The 13,580-nt window shown below is 50.3% G+C and overlaps 2 protein-coding genes across 6 annotated transcripts in view; one reads left to right on the top strand and one right to left on the bottom strand.

Annotated features, from left to right (window-relative positions):
• dnah6 (dynein, axonemal, heavy chain 6) overlaps nucleotides 1–13,580 on the top strand; it is a 1,317,984-nt gene that overhangs the window by 143,809 nt on the left and 1,160,595 nt on the right. The gene's annotated exons all lie outside the window — the stretch shown is intronic.
• LOC147124821 (tyrosine-protein kinase JAK2-like) overlaps nucleotides 1–13,580 on the bottom strand; it is a 414,008-nt gene that overhangs the window by 112,806 nt on the left and 287,622 nt on the right. For all 3 annotated transcript variants that reach the window (XR_015079093.1, XM_085993603.1, XM_085993613.1), the window contains 2 exons: nucleotides 8,507–8,630; nucleotides 1,612–1,729 (listed from right to left, as the gene is read on the bottom strand). Coding sequence is in view for 2 of the 3 variants with exons in the window: in XM_085993603.1 (XP_085849729.1) it covers nucleotides 1,612–1,729; nucleotides 8,507–8,630 (242 nt within the window). In the remaining variant the exon portion in view is untranslated. The remainder of the gene's footprint in view (nucleotides 1–1,611; nucleotides 1,730–8,506; nucleotides 8,631–13,580) is intronic.

The raw sequence follows: 13,580 nt of genomic DNA, 5'->3' as shown, positions 1-13,580 counted from the left end.
CAGATTGCTCCCTCCCGTCCACCAGCGGAATCTGCAGCTGACTGATGACCTCCCAAACCTGCGACCTCCACCACCTAGAAGGACAAGGACAGCAAGCATATGGGAACACCACCACCTGCAAGTTCCCCTCCAAGTCACACACCATCCTGACTTGGAAATATATCAGCTGTTCCTTCATCGTCACTGGGTCAAAATCCTGAAACTCCCTCTCTAACAGCACTGTGGGAGTACCTTCACCACACGGACTGTAGCGGTTCAAGAAGGCAGCTCACCACCTTCTCAAGGCCAATTAGGGATGGGCAATAAATGCTGGCCTTGCCAGCGACGCACACAACGAAATAAAAAAAGGTTCACTGAAGCATGGAATTTTTTTGCCACAGTGAGTGGTTAAGGCAGAGGGTAAATTAGATAAATATTTAATGTAGAGGGGGATATAGGACGAGTGTGCGAGGAAGTGGAATTAGTTTTAGATTGCACCAGCAAAGAGACATAAGAACATAAGAAATAGGAGCAGGAGTAGGCCAATCGGCCCCTCGAGCCTGCTCCGCCATTCAATAAGATCATGGCTGATCTTACACAGCACAGACGCGATGGGCTGAACCTCTGCTGTAAACTTCTATGGTTTTATAGTTAATTTGGGGGCGGGGGGTCACCTTGTCTTTAGTTAAAAGACAGAGCTATGTACAAAATCTTATTTTCAGTATGAAAATGGACACCCTTGTCTTAATTACGGTTCCTCATCAGAATACAGCAATGTGTCAAGATTTCCCTCACTGCAATTCAAGTAGCTGCAGAGATACATTTAGCTTTCAAGTTGGGCAGAAGCGAAACTACACGATTCCCATGGCAGGTAAATAGGGTTTCTACTGATGTATAAAAGTTTCCATTTCTACAGTGTAATATGAGACTATTGATTTATTGAAAGGTCACCATCTAGGCCATGCCTTCTTTATTAGCATCGCTTAGTTGGACAAATATAGACCAATTAAGGGCTCAATGAAAAGATTTCTCTCATTATACAGTTAAAACATTTATAGGCTGTATATATTGCGGTAAATTTAAGCTTCAACCTTTCTCTTGTAGTTATGAATGCTATCAAAGCTGAAACTGCTGGTCTAAGTGTCAGCTGTGGCTCAGTGGGCAGCACTCTCGCCCGAGTCAGAAGGTCGTGTGTTCAAGTCCCACTCCAGGGACTTGAGCACCTAAAGCTAGGCTGACGCTGCAGTGCAGTGCTGAGGGAGTGCCGCACTGTCAAAGGTGCCGTCTTTCAGATGAGACGTTAAACCAAGGCCCCATCTGCTCTCTCAGGTGGGCGTCAAAGATCCCATGGCACTATTTCGAAGAATAGCAGCGGAGTTATCCCCGGTGTCCTGGGCAATATTTATCCCTCAACCAACATAACAAAAACAGATTATCTGGCCATTATCACATTGCTGTTTGTGGGAGCTTGCTGTGCGCAAATTGGCTGCCGCGTTTCCCACATTACAACAGTGACTACACTTCAAAAGTACTTCATTGGCTGTAAAGCGCTTGGAGACATCCAATGGTTGTGAAAGGCGCTATATAAATGCAAGTCTTTCTTTTCTTTTTAAAACATATAACAAACTGTACCTGAGCAAAAAGATACATCATTATAGTATCATCAATAAAGGGGCTCTCTGCACCCTTGTTAACACCATAGCGATAGGCTCTACTGTTTCCAGGACTATACCAGTGTGGAAAGTAGAATCTGTGGAGGGAATATAAAAAGGATTACTTTGGTAATTCAATTAAGTTCTTAGTCAATTTACTCCATAGGCCGTTAATGCAAATAAACCTAATTGCATACAACATCCATTAGCACAAAAGGATCTTATGATTTACAGTGCTGCTTCCTAATCTTTGAACATCTCTCGCCGAAACAAGAGAACCCGAATAGCTCCGAAATTTGTAATGCAGTCCCCCACCGCTTATAGCCGGCGCATTTGTGCAAACGCGAGTTGCCGGCTGTGCATGATAGCCAGTGTAACGCGGTAAGTATTCCCCATAAGAATGAGATTAAAAGAGCAGGACTGTTACTTTACGGATTCTGTAAAGCTGCATCCTGCCAGAAAGTGGTGAGATATGGAGCTGAGGTAAAATACAATTAATAAGGGGTGAAAGGATTTGTAATGGTTAACCGGCAGTTTAATTGCTGCAACACACATCTAGAAAGAATTCTGGGTTCCATTTCACTCAGTCTCCAGTTACACTACCTTTCAATTTAACTGTCGAACTATCTGCATATTGAAATCCCTTCTTTAAAAAATAGTTGCAAGTTAAAGTGCATTTCAAATAACTGAACGAATATTTAAATCTTAAGGTGTGCGCCTTAGGATCAGCCACAGCCTGTTACATTGCTGCCTGTTACCTGTTAGCGATGTTTCTAGGGCAAAGTTAAGTCTCTTACTCCAATGACCTGTAACATCCCATGTGTAATCTTTATAATCAAATTATCTTAAGTTCTGAATTCAATTAAACCAGAACCTCCTTTTACCAGGATTGGCTGTGTGTGTGTGAGAGAATGTATGTGAGTGAGAATGTATGTGAGAGTGAGAATGTGTGAGTGAGTGAGGAGTGAGTGAGTGAGTGAGAGTGAGTGAGTGAGTGAGTGAGTGAGTGTGAGTGAGAGCGTGTGTGAGAGTGTGTGAGAGTGAGAGATTGAGAGTGAGAGATTGAGAGTGAGAGTGTGTGAGAGTGAGAGTGTGTGAGTGAGAGATTGAGAGTGAGAGATTGAGAGTGAGAGTGTGTGAGAGTGAGAGTGTGTGAGTGAGAGATTGAGAGTGAGAGATTGAGAGTGAGAGTGTGTGAGAGTGAGAGTGTGTGAGTGAGAGATTGAGAGTGAGAGATTGAGAGTGAGAGTGTGTGAGAGTGAGTGTGAGAGAGTGAGAGTGAGAGAGAGTGTGTGAGTGAGAGTGTGTGAGTGAGAGTGAGAGTGTGTGAGAGTGAGAGATTGAGAGTGAGAGATTGAGTGAGAGAGATTGAGAGTCTGTGAGAGAGTGAGAGTGAGAGTGTGTGAGAGAGAGTGTGTGAGAGAGAGTGTGTGAGAGTGTGCGCACCCAGGACTGCTAATAATCACCGAGGGGCCCTAGGAAGAGGGACAGACGGACAAGTCCTCAAAGAAAATATAGGGAAAGACAAGAAATGATAAATACAAACACAATTCAAGGTTTTCTGTTGTTCATGACCCTGAAAACTTGTAACGTGTGTAATTCACAAGAATGTTGTAGATGAAGACTGCGAGGTGCAGAGGAGTGAGCACAGCTGTTGCTGCTTGAAATAAATGGAGCACTTAAGACGCTGCAGCAGGTCACTTTAAATTAGACGTTAATGCAAATGCCTAAAGGTTATCACTTTCTGGAACATATAGGTGACTGCTCAGTGTAAGCGTGGATGTTTTAAGTGGTGGGGGCTGTATATTACATGTGTAACATGCATTGAGGGTAATTTTAACCTAACGCCCAGTGGAAAACTGAGGGGATCGGATCAGTCAGTCATTTTACAGCCCACCCGACTATACTTTCCATCGACTTCAATAGGTGTAAAACTGGCAGCTCACCTGATCCAGTCAGCTTCCTGTCGGGAGATTAGGTTAAAATTACCCCCAATTTCTCACCTAATGAAACCATATCACAACGCTACAGTAATACTACATGCCCTACAATCATAATTATCCTATAACCTTTTTATAATATAAAGACTTTGGAGTCTTGGAGTGACAAAACTTAGGTTCATCCCTCTATGGCAGGTTAGCAATGTCATTGAAAGATGGCCAGTCAAGAGTCGGCAAATACCCGTTGAGATGTTTTACAAAGAGAGCAGAGTACTGTGGCAAACAGAATTTATTTTGCCTTTGATTTCATATAGTTTTAAAAGCTAGGGCTCAAAATGGAGATTGCTCTCTTTACACTAGGTTTCAATGTGAAAGGCACAGGACATTATTGCTTTACAAAGCAGACAACAATATTTGATCAAGAATGAAAGAATGAACAAACGTTCATTTATATAGCACTTTTAGTTTCCTCGGTATGTTGCAATGCACTTTACAGCCAATGAAGTGCTTTTGAAGCATACCACTGTTGTAATGTAGGCAAGATTCAGCAAGGTCCCACAAACAGCAATGACTTAAATGACCAGTTACTCTGTTTTAGTGGGGTTGGTTAAGGGTTGAATGTTGGCCAACACACTGGGAGAACTCTACTGCTCCTCTTCGAATTGTGCCATGGGATCTTTTATGCCCACCCGAGAGGACTGACAGAGCCTCAGTTTAACGTCTCATCTGAATGACAGGGAGTTTCCACTCGATTGCGCAGGCTGCTTCAGCGCGATTCGCCCAATATCAGTGCAACCAGTAAAAACTATCGCGGAATTTTAAGCGCAAATTGTGTTCAACAGAACTCGAGTTTCCGCGATCTTTTGCGCTAAGTTTTTAAAACATCGCGCTGGAAGCAGGCCCCACCCACAAACCTGGCCACGTACCCTGGGTGCATTAATCACCATGGGGAGTTTCCGCTAACTGCGCCTGTTTACGGGCCTTCAAGGAGGCTCCAAAAATTAATCTGGATCTTTTGGGCACAAGGAAACTAATAGGCATGTTTTGAATGAATTAAAATTACTAAGGAATTGACTACTGTACCCCAATCTAACCAGAAAACAGTTTGCTATTTTTTTCAAAGTCATTTACAGTAATTTAAAATCGGGTTATGCGCAGGTGGTGGATTGACACTGAATTAAAATGCATATTTTTTTGTGATAAACCCATTTTCAGCTGCATTAATTAAACTTTACCAAGTTACCACTCTTAAATACATCAAGGAATATTTTTTAAAACAAAAATTTCTGTTAAAAAAATCACATTTTAAAATGCTGCCCTACTACGCTGGTTTATGACAGATTTTGCACCGGAATCGCCGAATGCAGCCAAAGTGAAAACTCTACCCCAATATCTCCAATAGTGCAGCATCCCTCAGTTATGCACAGCAGTGTCAGCCTAGATGATGTGCTCAAGTCTCTGGAGTGGGACTTGAGCCCACAACTCGAAGAGTGCTGCTATTGAGCCGAGACCCAAAGGTTCTTTGATCTAGGTGAATTATATTGCATATACAAAGGTGCTTCAAACTCGATTCAATATGGCCACAAAATTGGAGCCTTTAGCACCTGCCGTTCAGGCCAGTTTGGAAGAAAAGATGGCGGCCACTTTGATTCCGGCACGGAACGCGGCAGCCGACATTTTGCACTCGCTGCACATATTTAAACAATCCAGATTGTGACGTCAATTGGCATGCAATGCCTGAATTGACGCACCATCTGTGATTTTTGGACATCGCCGCTCTTAATAATGCCATCTCCAAACCACACACAGAAGAACATGCATGCAGCAATACAATGGAGATGCTTCTTAAAGGGACACTCACAACAGATTTTTGCTTTTGGACTGGTTTCTTTACATTTTATTGGAGTAGTGGCTTGGTGCAATACATTTGAAAAGTTGTTAGTGTGCAAGGAGTGCTGCTGGATGTTTGCAAGGCTTTGACGCTTAAAGGAAGGCTTCTGAGACAACCACTTGCTCCCAGTCCTGGGGGCTCCAGTTGCAGTCCCCCGTGGGCTGCAACATCACATGGAGATGAAGCAGAAGTAGCAAAGGGGACAAGCTGCTCCCAGAGGGAGGAGGAAGAAGAAGAGGAGGAAGCTGACGAGGAGGAAGCGGAAGGAAGGATGCAACCCAGACAGCCCCTTTCTGGCCGGGATATCTGGGATCGAATCATCCGCCTGCGGTACCAGTGAACACAACCCCAATTCTCCTTTCAACAGTTGTCCCATGCCTTACCTTCCCTCTGTTACTGACCATCACAGCGTCCTCTTGGCCACAATGCGGAAATAAAAGCCACCACAAAGCAAACTTTCCAATCCAACTTTATAACTTTATACATCTATCCATCCAATATGATATCAAGAAATCAACTTTTCACCTTTATGCATTCCCTTACTGACTGTCTTGTGTGTGCCTTTGCCTATCCTAGTGCTCCTATGCAGTGCTACCCCAGTGGCTGCAGCATGGCTGGTAGAAGGCTGCTGATTTTCAGTGGGGGAGACTGCAGATGGCCTTTGCAGGACAACCTCATGCTGGTGGCTGGGAGTGTGAAATCGAGTTACGGTGTTTCTTCTTCTTCTTCTTCATCAGTCTCCACTCCTTCTTGGTCAACTACTGGCTAGGCAGGCTGGATTTCTTGGGTGTGTGAAATGAGGAAGGCACAAGGGTAGGGTTGTGGTGGGAAGTGTAAGAAATCATGGATTGAAAGAAATAATAGTCTGTCACGGGTTCCCTAGATCAGCAGTTTGCCTTAGTTGATGACACAGAAAGCTTCCAGTCACATCAGAAAAATAGCTGTACAGAGAGTTGAATTACAAGGTCAGAACACAAAAACAGGCCTTTGAGTGGGCATAACTAGGGATGCAGCAAGGAGCTGTAGGATAAACAAGCTGTCTACAAGAGGGCAACAAGACCTTTAGAACAGTGATGAGGAGGACAATGACCTCATGAGGCTGGGAGGGGGCTGTCATAGGTAGCCTCTCCCTTGTAATTGGACAATAGGATGGGGTACAAATGATTGACACCAGGTAATCACCAGCCCATTGAAATAACTAAATATATAGACAACCGAGAGGGGAAATCAGGCAGTTAGCGCCGAAGGCTTCCCCGAGGTGGCTATGGCCTAACACCTTGGTCAAGTTTAGCCTCAGAGGTGGCTGACGGCCCAACACCTCCAACAGCTCGAGGGATGACCCAACGGAAGTGACCATTGCAGCAGACTGCAGGAATCCACCCAATCCGAGTCCACTGTACTGCCTCACCATCTGTCCGGTTGTTGAATTCCGCTTCGGGAGTCGTAGATCGCTCTCTACTGTCACGGGTTGTATATCTATTATACTCAGCTTAAACCACATGTAATATCTGATTTTGCTTTAAAACTGTAGCTCTTTAATAAAAAGCCTTACAACTCCTATGACCCTTTGGGTAATGTGTGTGTGACCTGTGATCCTAATCTTAAAGGAGAGGGGGCTAAAGCAAGAGGTACATCCTTACACCATGTGCAGCTTGTAAATCAGAAGAGTTTGTGGGATGAGGGGAAAGTGGGATGTGAGAAGGAAGATAATGCATTAGGATACCCAGCATCTTGTATTCTTTCAACCCCGCCACTGGCCAAGGACTCAGCCATGCCCCTGCTAAGAATGGCCAGCACCGTCTCCTCCAAGGGAGTGTGGTGAAGCTAGGAATGTGAGATTTGCCTCGTGTTTCGTAGAGATTGTTGGTAGGTGAATGGGCTGGGGGGGGGGGGCATGCATTGAGCAGTGTGTGAAGTTAGTAGGAGATGGCTTTTGAAGATGCATTCACTGACCTTGTCGGAGGTCATGAATCATCTTTGGGCACTGGAGCCAGGTCGTGGCGGGGGGTGCGACACTGCTGGCAGTGACAGCCTCAGCGATCTGGTCCCACATCCTTCTTTCTGGAGGGCCTCCTGGGCCCTGTGGGTAGAGGTCCTCTCTTCCAGTGTTAACCCCCAGCACAAAGCTGGAGTGCTGCGTGTGAGATCCTGGGGGCCCTTACCCTAGCCCGTTGAGCCATGTGTGTTAATGCTGAAGCACTTTTAGCATTTTTGATCAGCAGAAGGCAGCTCACCTTTAAGAGGCACAGACTGCCGAGTGCTGCAGGAATTTTTAATTTTGTTTACCTACAGAAGGCAGCTCACAGCGCTAGGCTAAGAACTCCTATCTGGTAATTAGCAGGCAGCATGAAAATGGCGTGCTGCCTGAGTTTTTGAACAGGCACGGGCGCATCTCGCATCGCGGTGCCCACGCCAGTTTTCCAGCATTCACGAATTTCACCCTATATATGTTTAATTTGCCATTAGCAGTCCATGCATTGTGCCTTTGCTCAAGAAATTGACAGCATTGTTTTCAAAGGGAGTAAACTGCATAAAACATATGTTCTTTCAGTTGTCTTTATTTCTGTCAAAGCCATCCAGGCTTCGTGAGCACCTATGAGTCACGTATTCTACACATAAATCAGACAACGAAAGGAAAAGCTTAGCTGTTTCATCCAAAGGAACTTACATGCCAAGACATTTTAAGAGGAAGCTTTCTGAAAAAACTATTATTCTCTTGTTGGCCAATTCCCGTTCACTTTAAGTATTGTGCTCTTTCATATTTTGCCATGTCTTTTTGCTTCTGTATGTTATTTCATCTGTATGCAAAACTAGACGGAAGGTTTAACCTGTACGTAGTTGCCTGGTGGTGTGCTATTTTAGATTTAGTCCACATTACATAACCAAGTTCTCCTCCAAGGTTTGGGCTCTGATGTAACATGAATCGTGTTCAAAAGACCAATGACAAACTTGGGAGAGATTTCAAAATATGATCTCCTTTATTCTGACAAAATCCTGTATGGCTTATTGACTATTCCCATTAATGGTTGGAGATTTCAACCTACCTTAGTCGATAGATGGTGGATTCATCTGTTGATTCATCAACATGGAAGACATAGTTTGGAGGATACCAAGACCGGTCTTTCTCATTCATCAGAGCAAAAAGGGTATAGTACACCGGTGGAATACCTGTTGAACCAAGAACATCTAGGTTTAGCTCAAGTAAAAATCAGAACATTGTCCTTTCTTCAACTATTAACTAAAGCTTGGTTTTAACTGCTGCAATGCTGTATTTGGCGACCACAGAACTGTACAGCTCTAGATACTTAAAATGTTGCATTAAAATCATAATTCTCGGTCATCCAATTTTGCTGCAAATCATTGCGATTGTGTGCATTTCTTACATTATTATTTCTTGAAGACCTAAGATCTAATGAATGATCTGTTGGGAATAGTGAACTCCAAGGTGTGCAGATGGCATTTTTACAAGGCTGGTGAACATTTTAGTACAGAACTTGCTTTATAACAAACCAATTGCTGACATGGTAGAGTCTCGGGTATACATATGCATGGCATTTATTGTTGCTGAATTACAACAACTAAGGGCAAATCAGACTGCACATTACTAGTTCCTGTGTCTACGAGGCACAAAGGTATGGTGACACGGACTCGGCCCTTGCTCCACACAGGCACTCGACTCTTGCTCCACACAGGCACTCGACCCTTGCTCCACACAGGCACTCGACCCTTGCTACACATAGGCACTCGACCCTTGCTCCACACACGGACTCGACCCTTGCTCCACACAGGGACTCGACACTTGCTCCACACAGGCACTCGACCCTTGCTACACACACGGACTCGACCCTTGTTCCACACACGGACTCGACCCTTGCTCCACACAGGGACTCGGCCCTTGCTCCACACAGGCACTCGACCCTTGCTACACACACGGACTCGACCCTTGCTCCACACAGGGACTCGGCCCTTGCTCCACACAGGGACTCGGCCCATGCTCCACACACGGACTCGACCCTTGCTCCACACAGGGACTCGGCCCTTGCTCCACACAGGCACTCGGCCCTTGCTCCACACAGGCACTCGACCCTTGCTCCACACAGGCACTCGGACCTTGCTCCACACACAGACTCGACCCTTGCTCCACACAGGCACTCGACCCTTGCTCCACACAGGGACTCGACCCTTGCTCCACACAGGGACTCGACCCTTGCTCCACACAGGGACTCGGCCCTTGCTCCACACAGGGACTCGACCCTTGCTCCACACACGGACTCGACCCTTGCTCCACACACGGACTCGACCCTTGCTCCACACAGGGACTCGGCCCTTGCTCCACACAGGGACTCGACCCTTGCTCCACACACGGACTCGACCCTTGCTCCACACACGGACTCGACCCTTGCTCCACACACGGACTCGGCCCTTGCTCAAAACACGGACTCGGCCCTTGCTCCACACACGGACTCGACCCTTGCTCCACACAGGGACTCGACCCTTGCTCCACACACGGACTCGACCCTTGCTCCACACACGGACTCGGCCCTTGCTCCACACACGGACTCGACCCTTGCTCCACACAGGGACTCGACCCTTGCTCCACACAGGCACTCGGCCCTTGCTCCACACAGGGACTCGGCCCTTGCTCCACACAGGCACTCGACCCTTGCTCCACACACGGACTCGACCCTTGCTCCACACAGGCACTCGGACCTTGCTCCACACACGGGCTCGACCCTTGCTCCACACAGGCACTCGGCCCTTGCTCCACACACGGACTCGGCCCTTGCTCCACACAGGAATTCGACCCTTGCTCCACACACGGACTCGGCCCTTGCTCCACACACGGACTCGGCCCTTGCTCCACACAGGCACTCGGACCTTGCTCCACACAGGCACTCGGCCCTTGCTCCACACACGGACTCGACCCTTGCTCCACACAGGGACTCGACCCTTGCTCCACACACGGACTCGACCCTTGCTCCACACACGGACTCGACCCTTGCTCCACACAGGCAGTCGACCCTTGCTCCACACAGGGACTCGACCCTTGCCCCACACAGGGACTCGACCCTTGCTCCACACAGGGACTCGGCCCTTGCTCCACACACGGACTCGACCCTTGCTCCACACAGGGACTCGACCCTTGCTCCACACACGGACTCGACCCTTGCTCCACACACGGACTCGACCCTTGCTCCACACAGGGACTCGACCCTTGCTCCACACAGGGACTCGACCCTTGCTCCACACACGGACTCGACCCTTGCTCCACACAGGGACGCGGTCCTTGCTCCACACAGGCACTCGACCCTTGCTCCACACAGGGACTCGACCCTTGCTCCACACAGGGACTCGACCCTTGCTCCACACAGGGACTCGACCCTTGCTCCACACAGGGACTCGACCCTTGCTCCACACAGGGACTCGGCCCTTGCTCCACACACGGACTTGACCCTTGCTCCACACAGGGACTCGGCCCTTGCTCCACACAGGCACTCGACCCTTGCTCCACACAGGGACTCGACCCTTGCTCCACACAGGGGCTCGACCCTTGCTCCACACAGGGACTCGACCCTTGCTCCACACAGGGACTCGACCCTTGCTCCACACACGGACTCGGCCCTTGCTCCAAACAGGGACTCGACCCTTGCTCCACACAGGGGCTCGACCCTTGCTCCACACAGGGACTCGACCCTTGCTCCACACAGGGACTCGACCCTTGCTCCACACACGGACTCGGCCCTTGCTCCACACAGGGACTCGACCCTTGCTCCACACAGGGACTCGACCCTTGCTCCACACAGGGACTCGACCCTTGCTCCACACAGGGACTCGACCCTTGCTCCACACAGGGACTCGACCCTTCCTCCACACAGGGACTCGACCCTTGCTCCACACAGGCACTCGACCCTTGCTTCACACAGGGACTCGACCCTTGCTCCACACACGGACTCGACCCTTGCTCCACACAGGGACTCGACCCTTGCTCCACACACGGACTCGGCCCTTGCTCCACACACGGACTCGACCCTTGCTCCACACAGGGACTCGACCCTTGCTCCACACAGGGACTCGACCCTTGCTCCACACACGGACTCGACCCTTGCTCCACACAGGGACTCGGCCCTTGCTCCACACAGGGGCTCGGCCCTTGCTCCACACAGGGACTCGACCCTTGCTCCACACAGGGGCTCGACCCTTGCTCCACACAGGGACTGGACCCTTGCTCCACACAGGGCCTCGACCCTTGCTCCACACAGGGACCCGACCCTTGCTCCACACACGGACTCGACCCTTGCTCCACACAGGGACTGGACCCTTGCTCCACACAGGGACTCGACCCTTGCTCCACACACGGACTCGACCCTTGCTCCACACAGGGACTCGACCCTTGCTCCACACACTGACTCGACCCTTGCTCCACACAGGGACTCGACCCTTGCTCCACACAGGGACTCGACCCTTGCTCCACACAGGCACTCGACCCTTGCTCCACACAGGGACTCGACCCTTGCTCCACACAGGGACTCGACCCTTGCTCCACACACGGACTCGACCCTTGCTCCACACAGGGACTCGACCCTTGCTCCACACAGGGACTCGACCCTTGCTCCACACACGGACTCGACCCTTGCTCCACACACGGACTCGACCCTTGCTCCACACACTGACTCGACCCTTGCTCCACACACGGACTCGACCCTTGCTCCACACAGGGACTCGACCCTTGCTCCACACAGGGACTCGACCCTTGCTCCACACACGGACTCGACCCTTGCTCCACACAGGGACTCGACCCTTGCTCCACACAGGGACTCGACCCTTGCTCCACACACGGACTCGACCCTTGCTCCACACACGGACTCGACTCTTGCTCCACACACGGACTCGACTCTTGCTCCACACACGGACTCGGCCCTTGCTCCACACAGGGACTCGACCCTTGCTCCACACAGGGACTCGACCCTTGCTCCACACAGGGACTCGGCCCTTGCTCCACACAGGGACTCGACCCTTGCTCCACACACGGACTCGACCCTTGCTCCACACACGGACTCGACCCTTGCTCCACACAGGGACTCGGCCCTTGCTCCACACAGGGACTCGACCCTTGCTCCACACACGGACTCGACCCTTGCTCCACACACGGACTCGACCCTTGCTCCACACACGGACTCGGCCCTTGCTCCACACACGGACTCGGCCCTTGCTCCACACACGGACTCGACCCTTGCTCCACACAGGGACTCGACCCTTGCTCCACACACGGACTCGACCCTTGCTCCACACACGGACTCGGCCCTTGCTCCACACACGGACTCGACCCTTGCTCCACACAGGGACTCGACCCTTGCTCCACACAGGCAGTCGGCCCTTGCTCCACACAGGGACTCGGCCCTTGCTCCACACAGGCACTCGACCCTTGCTCCACACACGGACTCGACCCTTGCTCCACACAGGCACTCGGACCTTGCTCCACACACGGGCTCGACCCTTGCTCCACACAGGCACTCGGCCCTTGCTCCACACACGGACTCGGCCCTTGCTCCACACAGGAATTCGACCCTTGCTCCACACACGGACTCGGCCCTTGCTCCACACACGGACTCGACCCTTGCTCCACACAGGCACTCGGCCCTTGCTCCACACACGGACTCGACCCTTGCTCCACACAGGGACTCGACCCTTGCTCCACACACGGACTCGACCCTTGCTCCACACACGGACTCGACCCTTGCTCCACACAGGCAGTCGACCCTTGCTCCACACAGGGACTCGACCCTTGCCCCACACAGGCACTCGACCCTTGCTCCACACAGGGACTCGGCCCTTGCTCCACACACGGACTCGACCCTTGCTCCACACAGGGACTCGACCCTTGCTCCACACACGGACTCGACCCTTGCTCCACACACGGACTCGACCCTTGCTCCACACAGGGACTCGACCCTTGCTCCACACAGGGACTCGGCCCTTGCTCCACACACGGACTCGACCCTTGCTCCACACAGGGACTCGACCCTTGCTCCACACACGGACTCGACCCTTGCTCCACACAGGGACGCGGTCCTTGCTCCACACAGGCACTCGACCCTTGCTCCACACAGGGACTCGACC

The sequence above is a fragment of the Somniosus microcephalus genome, chromosome 1 (genome assembly GCF_052327205.1).
Source record: "Somniosus microcephalus isolate GS21.2 chromosome 1, FLI_Smic_1.0, whole genome shotgun sequence".
Classification (NCBI taxonomy): domain Eukaryota; kingdom Metazoa; phylum Chordata; class Chondrichthyes; order Squaliformes; family Somniosidae; genus Somniosus; species Somniosus microcephalus.
Note: the sequence above shows the minus strand (reverse complement) of the source record. Positions and strands in the feature narration are given on the sequence as shown.